Source organism: Hyla sarda, chromosome 1 (assembly GCF_029499605.1).
Source record: "Hyla sarda isolate aHylSar1 chromosome 1, aHylSar1.hap1, whole genome shotgun sequence".
In the NCBI taxonomy this organism is placed as follows: Eukaryota; Metazoa; Chordata; class Amphibia; order Anura; family Hylidae; genus Hyla; species Hyla sarda.
This window is the reverse complement of record NC_079189.1, coordinates 128,063,003-128,083,148: the sequence shown is the minus strand read 5'-3', so window position 1 is coordinate 128,083,148 and position 20,146 is coordinate 128,063,003. Positions and strand designations below refer to the sequence as shown.

Sequence of the window (20,146 nt, the reverse complement as noted above, 5' to 3'; positions counted from 1 at the left end):
CCGCTCCCCTGCTTAATAACTTTTGATCGGATAGGAGGCCCAATCAGAAGTGAGACCCGATGCGATCAACCCCTGTAATACTACCCCCAACATGGAACAGACCCTGTTCCATGATGGGGATAGGATTCACTTGGTTTTCAGTAATTTCACGACAGCTCAGAGCTGTCGCGTTTTGGTGAAGAAAAATTCACAGGTTTTCATGTTTTTTTCTTTTTTGTCGGGAACACGCCCCTTTTTGTGATAACCACACCCATTTTGACGGGTTTAAAAAACACTCGGAGTGATGATATCTTTTGTCGGGTTGTGTGACCAAATTTGTGTCGCATGGGCTATGCGACACAAATTTGGTCGCACAACCCGACAAAAACTGTCGGTTTCACGTTAGTAAAGGAGGGCCAATGTGTGTATGTATGTATGTGTGTATGTTCCAGCATCACGTCTAAATGGCTAAAGATATTAACATGAAACTTGGCACACATGTTACTTATATGTCTACAACAAACATAGGATAGGTGATTTAACCCTTATTCACCCCCATTTGCCAGGGGTGGGGTTTTTGTTTAACTCCTTGGGGACGGAGCCCATTATAACCCTAAGGATGGGAGCATTTTTTGCAATTCTGACCACTGTCACTTGAAGCATTAATAACTCTAGGATGCTTTTAATTTTCATTCTGTTTCCGAGATTGTTTTTTCGTGATATATTCTACTTTATTTTAGTGGTAAATTTTTGTCGATACTTGCATAATTTCTTGGTGAAAAATTCCAAAATTTGATGAAAAAATAGAAAATGTTGCATTTTTCTAACTTTGAAGCTCTCTGCTTGTAAGGAAAACAGACATTCCAAATAAATTATATACTGATTCACAAATACAATATGTCTACTTTATGTTTGCATCATAAAGTTGACATGTTTTTACTTTTGGAAAACATCAGAGGGCTTCAAAGTTCAGAAGCAATTTTCCAATTTTTCACAAAATTTTCAAAATCGGAATTTTTCAGGGACCAGTTCAGTTTTGCAGTGGATGTGAAGGGCCTTCATATAAGAAATACCCCATAAAGTACCCCATTATAAAAAACTGCACCCCTTAAAGTATTCAAAATGACATTCAGAAAGTTTGTTAACTCTTTAGTTGTTTTACAGGAATAGCAGCAAACTTTTTATTATTTGTTAGTGTAGTGTTTTTAGGGTACATTCACACAGGCGGGGGTTCACAGTAAGTTTCCTTGAAGGAAACCCACTGTAAACCCGCCCGTGTGAATGTACCCTGTACATTCACATGGGGGGGGGGGGGGGGGTGCCCCAAACCTTCAGCTGTGGCAAAATGACAACTCCCAGAATGCACTGACAGACCGTACATGCTGGGAGTTGTAGTTTTACAACAGCTGTAGGCACACTGGTGGGGAACCGCTGAGTTAGAAAACAGACTCTAGCTCAGTGATTCCAACCCACGTGCCTCCAGCTGTTGCAAGACTACAACTCCCAGCATGTACGGTCTATCAATGCACTCTGGGAGTTGTAGTTTTGCAACAGCTGGAGGCACACGGGTTGGAATCACTGAGTTAGGAAACAGACTCTAGCTCAGTGTTTCCCAACCAGTGTACCTACAGCTGTTACAAAACTACAATTCCCAGCACGGCCAGACAGTCAGGGATGCTGGGCGTGTAGTTCTGCAATATCTGGCCCTTCAGATGTTGCAGAACTACAACTCCCAGCATGCCTGGACAGTCTGGGCATGCTAGGAGGTGTAGTTATGCAACAACTGGGGAAGAATAGTTTGGAGACCGCTAAGTAGAGGCCTCCAAACTGTAGCCCTCCAGATGTTGCAAAACTACAACTCCAAGCATGCCTAGACTGTCCAGGCATGCTGGAAGTTGTAGTTCTGCAACATCTGAAGGGCCAGATATTGCAGAACTACATGCCCAGCATCCCTGACTGTCTGTCAATGCTGGGAATTGTAGTTTTGCAACATCTGGAGGGCTACAGTTTGGAGACCACCATATAGTCGTCTCCAAACTGTGCCACTTCAGATGTTGCAAAACTACAACTCCCAGCATGCCCAGACAGTCTTTGGCTGTGTGGGCATGCTGGGAGTTGTAGTTTTTCAGCTTTTAGAAGGCCACAGTGAAGATCACTTATCGCGATCTTCACTGCAGCATTCTCCGCCGCACTTTCCGGCCGCCGCTCCTCCTGCTGCAGCCGCTGCTCCGGGATGCCGCCTCCGCCACCTCCGAAGGTCCGGGTAAGCCGGACCATGCTCTCTCCTCGCTGTACGTATTCCCCCCCGCTCTGCACCGTCTTCGATCGGTGGGCAGAGCGGGGGGGAAATGAACTCTAACCCCCCTGTCCCCCTCCTGCCATTGGTGGTCAGCCTGACTGACCAATGGCAGGGGATAGGAGGGAGTGGCAACACTGTCACCTCACTCCTATCCTTTAGTCTGCTTATTTTCCGGGAGATCAGGTCACCAGTGACCCGACTTGCCCGGATCGCGGCAAATCGCAGGTCTGAATTGACCTGCGATTTGCTGCGATCGCCAACATGGGGGGGTCTCAGAACCCCCCTAGGCATTGCCACGGGATGCCTGCTGATAGATATCAGCAGTCATCCTGGTACGATCACTGCCCGGCGAGCTACTGTGATTGGAGATACGGAGGGTGTATGGATACGCCCTTTGTCCTTAAGTGACGGGACGCGAGGGCGTATGCATACGCCCTTCGTCCCCAAGGAGTTAAAGTCCCATACAAGTCTATGGGAAATATATGTTATTGCATAACTTCCAAACGTCTGGAGATATTTTGATATTACTTGGTCACATGTTACTTATATGTCCACTTAAAATATAGGATAGTTAATTTAACCCTTGACTACCCCCATTTGTGAGGGTCGGGGTTTTTAAAGTACCATGCAAATCAATAAGAAATGTATGTTCCCACATAACTTCCGTATGGCTGGACATATTTCAATACCTGGTACACATATTACGGGTTGGGATAGGAGATCGGGATGGGAGTTCGAGATAAGAGGTTGAGATATGAGGTCGAGATAGGAGGTCGGGATAGGAGAATGGGATATGAGGACGGGATAGGAAGTCGAAATATGAGGTCGAGATATGAGGAAGGGATAGGAGTTCGGGATATGAGGTCGGGATAGGAGGACGGGATAGGAGGTCGGGTTAGGAAGTCGGGATAGGAGGTCGAGATAGGAGGACAGGATAGGAGGATGGGATAGGAGGACGGGATAGGAGGTCGGGATAGGAGGAAGGGATAGGAGGACGGGATAGGAGGACGGGATAGGAGGTCGGGATAAGAGGTCGGGATAGGAGGACGGGATAGGAAGACGGGATAGGAGGACAGGATATGGCAACAATATATGAGGACGGGATATGAAGTAAAAAACTTCCTCCTTTGTTTATTTCCCCAACAAGGATTAGGAAGGAAAAACCGGGCAACGCCAGGTACTCAGCTAGTATATATATATATATATATATATATATATATATATATATATATATAAAACTCAATGTGTGTGTATGTATGTGTGTATTTATGTGTGTATGTTCCAGCATCACGTCCAAACGGCTAAAGATATTAACATGAAACTTGGCACACAAGTTACTTATATGTTAACAACAAACATAGGATAGGTGATTTAACCCTTACTCACCCCCATTTGTCAGGGGCAGGGTTTTTGTTTAAAGTCCCATACAAGTCTATGGGAAATATATGTTACTGCATGACTTCCAAACGGCTGGAGATATTTCGATAATACTTGGTCACATGTTACTTATATGTCAACTTAAAATATAGGATAGTTAATTTAACCCCTTACTACCACCATTTGTGAGTGTCGGGGTTTTTGTTTAAAGTCCTATGCAAATCCATGGGAAATGTATGTTCTCACATAACTTCCGTACGGTTGGAGATATTTCAATACCTGGTACACATCTTACAGTTTGGGATATGAGGACGGGATAGGAGGTCGGGAGAGGAGGTCCCGTTAGGAGGTCGGGGTAGGAGGACAGGATAGGAGGATGGGATAGGAGGATGGGATAGGAGGATGGGATGGGAGGACGGGATAGGAGGTCGGGATAGGAGGACGGGATAGGAGGACGGGATTGGAGGTCGAGATAGTAGGTCGAGATAGGAGGTCGAGATAGGAGAACGGGATAGGAGGTCGGCATAAGGGGTACGGATAGGAGGTTAAGATAGGAGGATGGGATATGTGGACGGGATAGGAGGTCGGGATAGGAGGATGGGATGGGAGGACGGGATAGGAGGACGGGATAGGAGGTTGAGATAGGAGGCCAGATAGGAGGATGGGATGGTTGGGATAGGAGGTCGGAATAGGAGGTCGAGATAGGAGGTAGAGTTAGGAGGTAGGGATAGGAGGATGAGATATGAGGTGGAGATAGGAGGTGGAGATAGGAGGACAGGATAGGAGGTCAGGATAGATGGTCGGGATAGGAGGTCAAGATAGGAGGTCAGGATAGGAGGTCAGGATAGGAGGTCGAGATAAGAGGACGGGATAGGAGGACAGGATAGGAGGACAGGATAGGAGGACAGGATAGGAGGATAGGATAGGAGGACAGGATAGGAGGACGGGATAGGAGGAGGGGATAGGAGGTCGGGATAAGGGGTACGGATAGGAGGTTAAGATAGGAGGATGGGATATGAGGACGGGATAGGAGGTCGGGATAGGAGGATGGGATGGGAGGACTGGATATGAGGACGGGATACGAGGATGGGATAGGAGGTCGAGATAGGAGGCCAGATAGGAGGATGGGATGGTTGGGATAGGAGGTCGGGACAGGAGGTCGAGATGGGAGGTAGAGTTAGGAGGTAGGGATAGGAGGATGAGATATGAGGTGGAGATAGGAGGTGGAGATAGGAGGACAGGATAGGAGGTCAGGATAGATGGTCGGGATAGGAGGTCAAGATAGGAGGTCGAGAAAGGAGGTCAGGATAGGAGGTCAAGATAGGAGAACGGGATAGGAGGACAAGATAGGAGGATAGGATAGGAGGACGGGATAGGAGGAGGGGATAGGAGGTCGGGATAGGAGGACGGGATAGGAGGACGGGATAGGAGGTCGAGATAGTAGGTCGAGATAGGAGATCGAGATAGGAGAACGGGATAGGAGGTCGGGATAGGAGGATGGGAGGACTGGATATGAGGACAGGATAGGAGGTCAGGATAGGAGGTCGAGATAGGAGGTCGAGATAGGAGGACGGATGGTTGGGATAGGAGGTCGGGATAGGAGGTTGAGATAGGAGGTCGAGTTAGGAGGTCGGGATAGGAGGTCGAGATAGGAGGACGGGATAGGAGGACAGGATAGGAGGACAGGATAGGAGGATGGGATAGGAGGATGGGATAGGAGGATGGGATAGGAGGAGGGGATAGGAGGTTGGCATAGGAGGACGGGATAGGAGGATGGGATAGGAGGTCAGGATAAGAGGTCAGGATAGGAGGTCGAGATAGGAGGATGGGATATGAGGTGGAGATAGGAGGTGGAGATAGGAGGACAGGATAGGAGGTCAGGATAGGAGGTCGAGATAGGAGGATGGGATATGAGGACAGGATAGGAGGTAGGGATAGGAGGATGCGATGGGAGGACTGGATAGGAGGACGAGATAGGAGGTCGGGATAGAAGGTCATGATATGAGGACGGGATATGGGGTTGGGATATGACAACAATATATGGGGATGGGATATGAAGTCTATATATATATATATATATATATATATATATATACAGGATACCGATACAGACATTTATTTAACTCTTTTACTGATAATCACACCATGGCTTCATTTAAAAAAAAAAAAAAAAATTATTGAATGAATTATTATGATGTCGTATTAGTAATAATTGTGGTTACCAAATTATATAAATTTTTTAAAATAAATTACCTAATTGCTTCTTAAAACATAATTACAATTAAATCAGGGCAACTGAATTTAACCTATAAAAAATATTTTATATATATATATATATATATATATGTATATATATATATATATATATATATATATATATATATATATATATATAAAGAGAAGGCCTGACTCGCTGACTCCTCAACGCCCAACCTAAACCCTTGGACCTAGAAAGCTGAATTTTTTCACAGGTATTGTTTTTAAGACGTAGACAAGGAATAAGAAAGGATTTTTCGAAATTCCACCCTTAAGGGGTGAAAAAGGGGTTGAAAGTTTGTATGGAAGTCCTTCATTTTTTGAAGCTAGAAGCATGAAACTTTGTTTTTAGGCTAACAATTACAGATAAAGAAACACACTTTAATGTTTTCTAAAATTCCACCCCTTAAGTGGTTAAATGGGGGTTCAAAGTTTGTATGAATTAACCCCTTGCCACAAAATGCCGGGTATACCCGGCGCTGCGGCACGGGAGGGTTATGAAGCGAGCTCAGGAACTGAGCTCGCATCATACCAGTAGGGTCCTGGCTGCTATCAGCAGCCAGGACCCGTGGCTAATGCCGGACATCGCCATTCCGGAAGATGTCCGGCATTAACTCTTTAGATGCGGCGATCAAAGTTGAAAGAATTCGGGTTGTTTGGATGACCGTAGACTTTACCCAGAGCGGCCTCATTACTATAGGATCATAAAAAGTAGATCTATGTTATCCCAAATGTAACATAAGCAAAGCCATGGGCAAAAGCTAGTATATATGTACCGTACAGACCAAAAGTTTGGACACACCTTCTCATTCAAAGTGTTTTCTTTATTTTCATGACTATGAAAATTGAAGATTCACACTGAAGGCATCAAAACTATGAATTAACACATGTGGAATTATAGACATAACAGAAAAGTGTGAAACAACTGAAAACATGTCATATTCTAGGTTCTTCAAAGTAGCCACCTTTTGCTTTGATTACTGCTTTGCACACTCTTGGCATTCTCTTGATGAGCTTCAAGAGGTAGTCACCTGAAATGGTCTTCCAACAGTCTTGATGGAACTCCCAGAGATGCTTAGCACTTGTTGGCCCTTTTGCCTTCATTGGGTTCAGGTCTGGTGACTGTGGAGGCCAGGTCATCTGGCGCAGCACCCCATCACTCTCCTTCTTGGTAAAATAGCCCTTACACCGCCTGGAGGTGTGTTTGGGGTCATTGTCCTGTTGAAAAATAAATGATGGTCCAACTAAACGCAAACCTGATGGAATAGTATGCCGCTGCAAGATGCTGTGGTAGCCATGCTTGTTCAGTATGCCTTCAATTTTGAATAAACCCCAACAGTGTCACCAGCAAAGCACCCCCACAACATCACACCTACTCCTCCATGCTTCACGGTGGGAACCAGGCATGTAGAATTCATCCGTTCACCTTTTCTGCATCACACAAAGACACGGTGGTTGGAACCAAAGATCTCAAATTTGGACTCATCAGACCAAAGCACAGATTTCCACTGGTCTAATGTCCATCCCTTGTGTTCTTTAGCCCAAGCAAGTCTCTGCTTGTTGCCTGTCCTTAGCAGTGGTTTCATAGCAGATATTCTACCATGAAGGCCTGATTCACACAGTCTCCTCTAAAAAGTTGTTCTAGAGATGTGTCTGCTGCTAGAACTCTGTGTGGCATTGACCTGGTCTCAAATCTGAGCTGCTGTTAACCTGCGATTTCTGAGGCTGGTGACTCGGATGAACTTATCCTCCGCAGCAGAGGTGACTCTTGGTCTTCCTTTCCTGGGGCGGTCCGCATGTGAGCCAGTTTCTTTGTAGCTCTTGATGGTTTTTGTGAGTGCACTTGGGGACACTTTCCACCTGGAATATGACATATTTTCAGTTGTTTCACACTTTTTGTTATGTCTATAATTCCACATGTGTTAATTCATAGTTTTGATGCCTTCAGTGGGAATCTACTGTACAATTTTCATAGTCATGAAAATAAAGAAAACACTTTGAATGAGAAGGTGTGTCCAAACTTTTGGTCTGTAATATATATATATATATATATATATATATATATATATATATATATATATTGGCTGACCATTCTGGTTTTGTGAAAGACCTTAAACACATTAAAAAGGAAAACTGTAAAAATCCCCAAAGTGTGGTTGACACTTTAGCTGTGTAACTAAGGTGGGAACCAATGCTTATAATAGGGGAAAATGGGAAAAATTGGGAAAATATGTGATTAAATACACTGTTGTTTTAAAAATGTAAATTATTGACAATACAATTCATTATTGCCTGAGGATTTTTTGTATGGAATTATTTTCTTACTATATAAAATAAAAACTTAAAAAATAATATCTCTTTGAGTGTACTGGTTTAACCCCTTAAGGACGCAGCTTATTTTCACCTTAAGGACGCAGCTGACCACTGTCACTTTATAGATTAATAACTCTGGGATGCTTTTACCTTTCATTCTGATTCTGAGATTGTTTATTCGTGACATATTCTACTTTAACATAGTGGTAAATTTTCGTTCTTAATTGCATACTTTCTTGGTGAAAAATCCCCAAATTTCATGAAAATGTAAAATTTTTCGAACTTTGAAACTCTCTGCTTGTAAGGAAAATGGACATTCTAAATAAATTACATATTGATTCACAAATATAATATGTCTACTTTATGTTGGCGTCATAAACTTGACAAGGTTTTACTTTTTGAAGACATTAGAGGGCTTCAAAGTATAGCATCAATTTTCAACATTTTCCCGAAAAATTTAAAATCTGAATTTTTCAGGGACCAGTTATGTTTGAAGTGGATTTGAGGGGCATTTCTTTGAGAAATACCCCACAAATGACCCCAGTATAGAAACTGCACCCCTCAAAGTATTCAAAATGAATAAACCCTAAAGGGTTAAAGTTTATTAACCCTTTAGGTGTTTCACAGGAACAGCAGCAAAGTGGAGGAGAAAAATGAAGATCTCCATTTTTTACAATAACATGTTCATGTAGCCCAATTTTTTTAACCCCAATTTAAAAGCCCAATGAAGTTACTTCTCTTATGAGTCATGTAGTGCGCCCGAGTACTTTACATCCACATATGGAGTATTTCATTACTCAGAAGAAATGGGGTTACAATTTTTGGGGGGCTTTTTCTCCTATTACCCTTTGTGAACATAAAAAATTTGGGGTAACACCAGCATTTTAGTGAAAAAAATCAAATTTTTAATTATCATGTCCAACTTTAATGAAAATGTGTCAAACACCTGTGGGCTGTTAAGGCTCACTATACCCCTTGTTATGTTCCATGAGGGATGCAACTATCAGCCACCTCTGTGCAAATCATGCATTTAGGCCTCATATGTACATTGTGCGCTCTCATTCCTGAGCCTTGTTGTGCATTCTCAGAGTATTTAATGCCCACATATGGGGTATTTCCGTTACAAATTTTGGGTGTCTTTTTTTCCTTTTACCTCTTGTGAAAATAAAAAGTATGGGACACCACCAGCATGTTAGTGTAAAAATGTTTTATTTTTTTAAACTAACATACTAGTGTAGACATCAACTTTCCATTTAATAAGGGGTAAAAGGAGAAAAAGCCCCCCAAAATTTGTAACATAATTTCTCCTGAGTACGGAAATACGGAAGTATGTGTCCCTAAACCATTTCCATGAAATATGACAGGGCTCCGAAGTGAGAGAGCGTCATGAGCACTTGAGGGATAAAGTAGGGATTTGTATATGGACTGAAAGACTATGCATGCTGGGAGCTGTAGTTTTGCCACAGCTGGAGGCACACTGGTGAGGAAACACCGTATTAGGTAACGAACAAACTCGGTGCTTCCCCACCAGGGTGCCTCCAGCTGGTACAAAACTACCACTCCCAGCATGCACGATCTGTCAGTGCATGCTGGGAGTTGTAGTTTTGCAACAGCTGAAGGCACACTGTGGGGAAACACTGAGTTAGGTTCTGTTACCTAACTGTGTTTCCTCACCAGTGTGCCTCCAGCTGTGGCAAAACTACAACTCCCAGCATGCACTGATAGCCAAAGGGCATGCTGGGAGTTGTAGTTATGTAATAGCTTGAGACACGCAACTATAACTCCCAGCATGCCGGCTCCATCCGCCTCCACACCGGGGACCGGGGCACACCGCGCCCAATCCACTGTCTACTCAACTGTTCTGGGCGTTTACAGAGCTGAGGGTCCGTGCAGGATCACGTGTGTGCGTTACAGTGTGTCGGTGAATGAGACGCCCTGATCTGATAGCATTCACAGCTGAGGGTCTGTTACAGTGTGTCGGTGAATGAGACGGTCTGGCTGAGTCTCTCTGAAGCTTTGGTTTGTATTCTAAAGTGTTGTATTCTTAAGTGTGAACATCTGAGAAGTTTTATACGCAGAAGTTTAAAAAGCAGGAGTTGTAAGCAGGACCCACTGTAACTGTAAGTATTACACTCCCTTGATAAAAGTTGTTTTTCTTAATAGTTAATAACAGCTGTTTGCCACCAAGGATATGGACAGCAGGATTGGAGGTTTTCTTCAGTGCACATTGTGCCACATGTATACATCTCTGGAGCAGCAGCTTCAGGGTGAATACCGATGTGACAAATGTGAGCATGTTGCCCACCTGGAAGCTCGTATTAGAGCTCTAGAGGAGCAAAATGCAACATTGAGGGCAATTGACCATCTTGAAAGGAGCAGACTGCTTACAGAGCAAGCAGTTAGTGGGGTAGAAATGGAGGTTGGAGAAACTAGCCAGGAGGCCCAAGTAGGGAGCTGGGTTAATGTAGTTAGAGCGACTGGAAAGGGGGCAAGGAAAAGGAAGGTCACTTCTGCTTCTGATCTCCCAAGTAAAATTGCCAAGTTGGGCGATGATGCAAGGGCCTCAGTATCAGAGATGGCAACACTAGTGGATACTGGTCTCCCTAACAGCCGGGGGAACAGCTCAACTAGTAGTGCAGTTAGTTGTGGTAGGGGATTCTATAATCAGGAAGACGGATAGAATAATTTGTTGCCAAGACCACCTCAACCGAATGGTTTCGAATGGGTTCGGCATGTGGTCGAAAGGGTGGACAAATTACTAGGGGGGGCTGGGGATGACCCAGCTGTCGTGGTCCATGTGGGAACCAACGACAGAATACATGGTAGGTGGAGGTCCTTGAAGAATAATTACAAGGAACTAGGTGCCAAGCTGAAGGGAAGGACCTCTAAGGTTGTGTTCTCTGGAATACTTCCTGTGCCATGTGCATCGCAGAAAAGACAGCGGGAGCTTAGGGAGTTAAATGCATGGCTTAAGTCGTGGTGTAAGGGGGAAGGGTTTGGGTTTTTAGAGCACTGGGCTGACTTTTCATTGGGGTACAAACTCTATTCTACGGATAATTTGCACCTGAATGGAAGGGGGTCCGCTGTGCTGGGGGAGAGAATCCTGGAAGGGGTGGCAAAGTATTTAAACTAGGTGAGTGGGGGGAGGATAATAAAGCAAAGAAAGCAGACAATGGGATGGATAGGTTAGAGAGGGGTCAGGACATCATGGTGGGTAGAGAGGAGTCCTGTGGGGGGAGGTTAAGAGCAGTGGATAAGGAGATCCTTGGGTTACAAACCAGCCATAAAAATAAATGTAGCCCAAAAAATTGTAACCCCAATAATTCAAAAAATGCCATTAGCCCCAATAACTTAAATAATAACGTTAGACCCAATAACGCAAAAAATCCCATTAGCCCCAATAACTTAAATAATAACGTTAAACCCAATAACTCAAAAAATTCCATTAGCCCCAATAACTTAAATAGTACAATTAGCCTTTATAACTCAAATAATGACATTAACCCCAATAACTCAGAAAATCCCATTAGTGAGACTATATGTGCAAAACTTAATGGAAATGTAAAGTGTGTGTTCACAAATGCCAGAAGCCTAGCAAATAAAATGGGGGAGCTTGAGGCCTTGATATTGGAGGAACATATTAATATAGTTGGGGTCACTGAGACATGGCTGGACTCCTCACATGGCTGGGCTGTTAATCTGCAGGGGTTTACATTGTTTCGCAAGGATAGAATGAACAAATGAACAGAAAAGGTGGTGGAGTCTGTCTGTATGTTAGAAGTGGTATGAAAGTCAGTGTGAACTATGCCATAGTGTGTGATGATTCTGAGGATGTGGAATCATTGTGGGTAGAAGTACAAAAGGAGGGAAATACTGAAAAAATTGTATTTGGTGTAATCTACAGACCCCCTAATATCACTGAAGAGATAGAAGGTTGGCTGCATAAACAAATATAGAGGGCCGCCCGGGCAGGTACAGTGGTAATAATGGGAGATTTTAACTATCCAGATATAGATTGGAGCCGGGGGCTGGCTAAAACTACAAAGGGGAGAAAATTCCTAAATTTATTGCAGGATAATTTTATGGGCCAGTTTGTGGAGGACCCAACAAGAAGTGATGCCTTGTTGGATCTGATCATATCCAACAACGCAGAGCGGGTTGTTAATGTAACTGTGCGGGAAAACCTTGGTAATAGCGACCACAATATAGTTACTTTTGACTGTAAAATGTAGAAAACAAAGACAGACGGGGAAGGCAAAAACATATAACTTTAAAAAGGCAAATTTCCCTGGGCTGAGAGTTGCACTACAGGACATAGACTGGGGGGAGGTGTTCTCAAATACTGATACAGAAGGTAAATGGGATCAACTGAATAAATCAACTCCAAATAACTATACAGCTAAATATATACCAAAGGGGAGCAAATATAAACGATTAAAACTAAATCCTACATGGCTGACAAATGATGTTGAAAGAGCAATAAACAACAAAAAATAGCCTTCAAAAAATACAAATCTGATGGGTCAGCTATAACATTTAAAAAGTACAAGGAGCTTAATAAAATCTGTAAAAATGTAATAAAATCAGCAAAAATTCTAAATGAGAGACTGGTGGCCAAAGAATGCAAAACTAATCCTAAATATTTTTTTAAGGAGCATGTAGGACCCCTTAATAATGATAATGGGGAGGTTGTCACGGGCGATCAAGAGAAGGCGGAGCTACTGAATGGGTTCTTTAGTTCTGTCTATACTATGGAAGGAAGAGGAGCTGACATTGGACAGGTCAGTACTGGTAACACATCATGTAATGTACTGAACTGGCTTAATATCTGTACCCTTGTTCATGATATTTAGAGATTCTCTGGCGTCTGGTATTGTGCAAAGGGACTGGCACAAGGCGAATGTGGTACCAAGCTTCAAGAAGGGCTTCGCCAGGCAATTATAGACCGGTAAGTCTAACGTGCATTGTGGGTAAATTGTTTGAAGGACTTATACGGGATTACATACAGGAATACATAGGGGATAATAGTATTATAAGTGATAGCCAGCATGGGTTTACTAAGGAGAGAAGTTGTCAAACCAATCTAATTTGCTTTTATGAAGAGGTGAGTAGAAGCCTTGACAGAGGAATGGCTGTGGATATAGTGTTTCTGGATTTTGCTAAAGCGTTTGATACTGTCCCTCATAGACGTCTGACAGGTAAGTTAAGGTCTTTGGGTTTGGAAACTTTAGTTTGTAACTGGATTGAACACTGGCTCATGGATCGTACCCAGAAAGTGGTGGTCAATAATTCGTACTCTGATTGGTCCACGCTTATTAGTGGTGTACCCCAAGGTTCAGTACTGGGCCCGCTGTTGTTTAATTTATTTATCAATGATATAGAGGATGGTATTAACAGCTCTGTTTCTATCTTTGCAGATGACACCAAGCTTTGTAGCACGGTACAGTCTATAGAGGATGTGCATAAGTTACAAGATGACTTGGATAGACTAAGTGTCTGGGCATCCACTTGGCAAATGAGGTTTAACCCCTTAAGGACCGGGGTTTTTTCCGTATTTGCATTTTCGTTTTTTGCTCCTTGCCTTTAAAAAATCATAACTGTTTCAATTTTGCACCTAAAAATCCATATGATGGCTTATTTTTTGCGCCACCAATTCTACTTTGTAAGGACGTCAGTAATTTTGCCCAAAAATCTACAGTGAAACGGAAAAAAAAATCATTGTGCGACAAAATTGAAAAAAAAAACGCCGTTTTGTAACTTTTGGGGGCTTCCGTTTCTACGTAGTACATTTTTCGGTAAAAATGACACCTTATCTTTATTCTGTAGGTCCATACGATTAAAATGATACCCTACTTATATAGGTTTGATTTTGTCGGACTTCTGGAAAAAATCATAACTACATGCAGAAAAATGTATACGTTTAAAATTGTCATATTCTGACCCCTATAACTTTTTTATTTTTCCGTGTATGGGGCGGTATGAGGGCTCATTTTTTGCGTCGTGATCTGAAGTTTTTAACGGTACCATATTTACATTGATAGGACTTATTGATCCATTTTTTATCCATTTTTAAATGATATAAAAAGTGACCAAAAATGCACTATTTTGGACTTTGGAATTTTTTTTGCGCGCACGCCATTGACCGAGCGGTTTAATTAATTAGATATTTTTATAATTCGGACATTTCCACACGCATTTCCAAATCATCTTTATTCACTTTTTTTTCCACTTTTTTTTGCAGTGTTATAGGTACCATATATGGCCTTGGAAGCAGCAGCCTGACATTGCATGCTATTCTGAAGTCTGTGATCTACAAGTACACCCAGATCCTTCTCTACCAGTGACTCTGCCAGTTTAATCCCCCCTAAGACATATGACACATGAATGTTATTTGTGTGTCATATGTCTTAGGGGGGATTCAACTGGCAGAGTCACTGGTAGAGAAGGATCTGGGTGTACTTGTAGATCACAGACTTCAGAATAGCATGCAATGTCAGGCTGCTGCTTCCAAAGCCAGCAGGATATTGTCATGTATCAAAAGAGGTATGGACTCAAGGGACAATCACAGCAATCAGGGGGCGGGGCCAGCCAGGGGCGTCCTGCTGCCGATGTCTGTGATGATCAGCTGTCTATGACAGCTGATGTCACTTCTCTGTCACAGTGTGTTTACATGCTTTTACAATTTAGCTTCAGGACGAGCTGGCTCGTCCTTCATCGGCAACCAGTTAAATGTCTGTGAAGCATTAACCTGTCTCTAAGACCTTTTTTAAAACACATATATTACATATCAAAAATTAATCATGAAGACATTATTTACTACACTATGTTCAGATAAAAGGTTACAGTAAGTAAATTCCTTGAATAAGACTAATGTTTTATACTAGCACAAATTTTAGTGTTCACAAAGTTTTCTGCTTCAGTGTTCTTAGATTTTTTAGTCAGATGTTTGTCTGGTACTAAAGTAGTATTTTTAGAAGCAAGTTTTTAAACATTTGTTGACAAATATACCAAATGTATGCAAAGACTTAATATTTACAATGTTAACCCATTATTTTCAAGACTTCTGCAATTCCTATGGGCCAAATCGTTATTAATAGCAATCCATTTGTGCCTAAGCACTTCTTGTAGCACAATTTCAGTGTTTTTGTCTACCCGCTTTTTGAGGATTGGCCACAGGTTCATGCGAGAAAATTTGTGTCACTTATTTACACGGCTGCAAAAATGTGTCTGATCGTTTTTTACATATTGGGTGCACAGACAACCATTTTTTCATAGTTTTAAATAGAATACATTAAAAGATAAATGTTATGAAGAAAAACGTATCCCCTATCTGAAGGTCCAAGTGCTGGGGCCCCCTACGATCTCCCGTTTGGAGCCCCGGTTCTACAGCCCAGGAGCACGTCACGACCCCTGCCAAAAGCGGAGGCCTCCATCCCCCCTCCATAAAGCTCTATGGGAGAGCCAAAAATTGCTGAACGGCTCTCCCATGGAGCTTTATGGAGGGGGCATGGGCGCTCCGGGCAGGGGTCGTCATGCGCTAATGTGCAGGAGAACTGGGGCTCCAAACAGAAGATTGCGGGGGGTCCCAGTGCTCCTTCGGAAAGGGTATAAGTTTTTCTTCATGATACTTGTCCTTTTATGTTAAAAAAACACAATTTCGCAGACACACTTTTATTAATAAAATATGCTTTTTATAAATAAAAAAATACAGTGTGAACCTAGCCTAAGTTTTTTAATATGCCCATGCTATATAATCTTACAATAATAACTGCATTAATATTTTTTTGTTTATTTAATAATATTTATGTCCAGTTTCTCCAAATATCAATATAGGTTTTTCCAATATTTATTTCCAATTTCAATACAAAAAATACAATAATTATTCACTGTATAGCATACAAAAAAGTAATTGGCGGCAGCATGAGTTGGCGGCAGCATGAGGAGACCATATAGTGGAGAAATGACACAGCCTGGAGTTGACCACAGCATGAGGAGAACATATAGTGGCTGAATGACACAGCCTGGAGTTGTCAGCAGCATGAGGAGACCATTTAGTGGTTGAATGACACAGCGTGGAGGTGGCGGGAGCATGAGGAGACCATATAGTGGCTGAATGACCCAGCCTGGAGGTGGCAACAGCCTGGCGAGACCATAGGGCTTCACAATTAAAAAGATTTTTTAACAGTTAAATTGAAGATTTCAAATTAATTAACCTAAAAAGTTTTATTTAATGTGCCAGCAGCATGAGGAGACCACATGGCAGTACAGTGACACAGCCTGGAGGTGGTGGAAGCGTGAGGAGACCATATAGTGGCTAAATGACACAGCCTGTAGTTGGCGGCAGCATGAGGAGACCATTTAGGGGAAAAATGACACAGCCTGGAGTTGGTCGCAGCATGAGGAGAACATATAGTGGCTGAATGACACAGCCTGGAGGTGGCGGAAGCATAAGGAGACCATATAGTAAAAGAATGAGACAGCCTGGCTGGAGACTTTAACAGGAACAAAATGGTACACCACTTAGATGTACGCACAGGTATATGCTTTTAGTGCTCTGCTCACCCTAACTGGCTGGCTACTATTAGCTTTTCAGTTGTTGTACACAACAGTACTGCAGCACACAGTGGCTGTGTACTACACCCAAAATTTCACTTTCTCTCTCAATCTCCCTCCCTTCCCTATCAGTGCTTCTAGGCTGGATTTGGGCTTGAGGTGAATCACTGCTGTAAAAAAAGCTTTTCTATGCATCACACTGCTCTCTGTCCCTCTCTGCAATAGAAGGCTGATGTGACTGGGAGGTGAATCGCTGCTATAAAAATGCTTTTCTGTGCAACACACACTGCTGTCTGTCCCTCTATCTCTGTAATAGAACGCTGATGTGACTGGCCGCAAGATGGCTGCCGATTATACAGGGCTGTGACATCACAGGGGTGGCTGGCTGCTGATACTCTGCATACTGCATGTGATTCAGGGTCATGCCGCCTACCCGCCTTGCCTTCCCACCTTCCCAGGATTCCTTGCCCCATGTGCTCACATGTGGATCTGCCATTTTAGATGCCCGGCCCCTGGCGCCGGGACTGCACTAAATGGAGTTTAATGAAGCGATTTGCGCGATTGAATCACGGCAATATTCAAATTTGTTATGAGTCAAATTTTTCCTGAAATTCGAAACGAATTCCCATTTGTCAGATTCAATTTGCTCAACCCTAGTCACAATCTTCACTCTATAATAAAAGGAAGACTGACAGCACTCGGATCCATAGAAAGTTCATAGGCTTATAGGATAAAAATAATGACGTATTATCTATAAAAATATAAATCACATTATTGAATGTGGCTATAACCTTCTCTTACAAGCATGAATGCACCAGGTGGCAAATTCAATACCGCAATAAAATGTGGAATTAAAATAGATAAATTGTGCAACTTGGCTTTTATATGTGAAAAGTAAGGCTCATTTTTATCAGATAATCACAGTGCTCTTCACAATGACTGCATTTTCACATTGTCTGTTTCCACAAATTGGACCCGATTCAAAACCAAAGGAAAATGTTTATTATTGTCTTCAAAACTTGGCATCCTTTAATATACGAAGGAAGAATGATGTAAGAGTTAATACAAACTCATAAAAAAATTAGCACATTTTTTTTACATTTCCTTGATTTATATAGGATTGGGATACTATCACATGCTACCACACTAGCAAACCATGTGATCAACAAATAAGATAAATAATATAATTTGTTACTTTGTCAAGTTATGCGTTAGGGTTTCTTTACACATGGAAAAAATGTCAGCTGATTGTGGTGAATAAAATAAATTTTTTACAAATGTTTTTGCCATTTATAGATTATATAAAAGCTGTAGCTGTAAATGCAATATAATCATATTTTTTGTGTGTCATCATACCCTTAGACATGTTTTTGGCCATTAGTTACAGGATCTATGTTGCAATCAAAAATGCAAGAATGTTGAATGTTCTATTACTGTTTTAGAGAAAAAGCTTTTATGTAAATAAATTATATAAGTTAAGGGAGGCAAACTAAGTAATTTGGGGAAGGAGAATGAAACAAATCAGTCTCTATCATGGACTGTCATAATTTTTCATTCATTTACAGTTAACAGCTCACCTTTGCCATTTTCCATTTCATTTACTCCTTAATTTATCTATTTAGCCTTGTTCATACAGTGACATTTTAGCAGTTTAAATGTGCTGTTGTTAGACCAGATAGATTAGGCTGTGATCACTGTTGTCATTTTTCCTTTTTTCAAACATTTCTAACTGAAATAGACATCTGGATGTAGCTTTTCTGCCAACATCTAACACCCACATAATTATGGCATATGCACACTGTAGATCGATGTATATAGGGTGTGTATGGTCTTTTAATACTGAGCCTACCAGCCAATGTGTGATGTTTATTTTAAAAAAATAATTTTCCTCTAAAAACAATTGGATAAATTTATCAAAACCTGTGCATCCTGGATCACACCGCAATTTGTGATCTGTTTACCATGTCTCCATATGCTGTTATAAACATTATGTGGTATATGGAAGTGCGGTTTTCTCTCTAAAAACAATGCTTCTAGGTAGGTTTATCAATTTGGTTTGTTAAATGTGTATCTCCCTATGCTTTTTTATGGCAATATATGAATCCAGAACCATAGGAAGATGCACTGAAGGGTTAAAAGTTAAAACCGAGCTATAATACAGAAAGGTGCTTGAATTAGTTAGCTTTCTAATTATTGTAATATATATACAGTACAGACCAAAAGTTTGGACTCACCTTCTCATTCAGAGTTTTCTTTATTTTCGTGACTATGGAAATTGAAGGCATCAAAACTATGAATTAACACATGTGGAATTATATACATAACAAAAAAGTGTGAAACTACTGAAAATATGTCATATTCTAGGTTCTTCAAAGTAGCCACCTTTTGCTTTCATTACTGCTTTGCACACTCTTGGCATTCTCTTGTTGAGCTTCAAGAGGTAGTCACCTGAAATGGTTTTCACTTCACAGGTGTGCTGGTGTGGTGGAGGAGGTGTGATGGTGTGAGGGTGCTTTGCTGGTGACACTGTTGGGGATTTATTCAAAATTGAAGGCATACTGAACCAGCATGGCTACCATAGCATCTTGCAGCGGCATGCTATTCCATCTGGTTTGCGTTTAGTTGGACCATCATTTATTTTTCAACAGGACAATGACCCCAAACACACCTCTAGGCTGTGTAAGGGCTATTTGACCAAGAAGGAGAGTGATGGGGTGCTGCGCCAGATGACCTGGCCTCCACAGTCACCGGACCTGAACCCAATCGAGATGGTTTGGGGTTGAGCTGGATCGCAGAGTGAAAGCAAAAGGGCCAACAAGTGCTAAGCATCTCTGGGAACTCCTTCAAGACTGTAAGAAGACCATTTCAGGTGACTACCTCTTGAAGCTCATCAAGAGAATGCCAAGAATGTGCAAAGGAGTAATCAAAGCAAAAGGTGGCTAGAACCTAGAATATGACATATTTTCAGTTGTTTCACACTTTTTTTGGTTATGTCTGTAATTCCACATGTGTTAATTCATAGTTTTGATGCCTTCAGTGTGAATCTACAATTTTCATAGTCATGAAAATAAAGAAAACGATATATAATTATTATTTTTTTTTTTTTAATAGCCTAGCCATACAGATATTAGGTTACATTAATAAGATGTGTAAATAAAAGTTATAATCATAGAATTAGAGTAAGCACATACCTATGCGTAAGTCTTCTCTGACTGACACATATCGCTGTCTCCTGATCCTGAGCGATGCATACTTTATGCCGATTACACTTAATTTTTAAACAAGGGTCTTTTGCTGGATCCAAAGCTGAAAAGAAAGAAATAGCCTATTTAAAACTGCAAGTAAAATAAGTCTTATAAATATTATTCA

The 20,146-nt window shown here is 41.7% G+C and overlaps 1 protein-coding gene across 3 annotated transcripts in view; it reads right to left on the bottom strand.

The window, feature by feature from the left end:
- Window positions 1-20,146, bottom strand: part of SPOCK3 (SPARC (osteonectin), cwcv and kazal like domains proteoglycan 3) — a 366,584-nt gene that overhangs the window by 96,480 nt on the left and 249,958 nt on the right. For all 3 annotated transcript variants that reach the window (XM_056561105.1, XM_056561123.1, XM_056561114.1), the window contains exon 4: window positions 19,969-20,083. In XM_056561105.1, coding sequence (XP_056417080.1) covers window positions 19,969-20,083 — 115 coding nt within the window. The remainder of the gene's footprint in view (window positions 1-19,968; window positions 20,084-20,146) is intronic.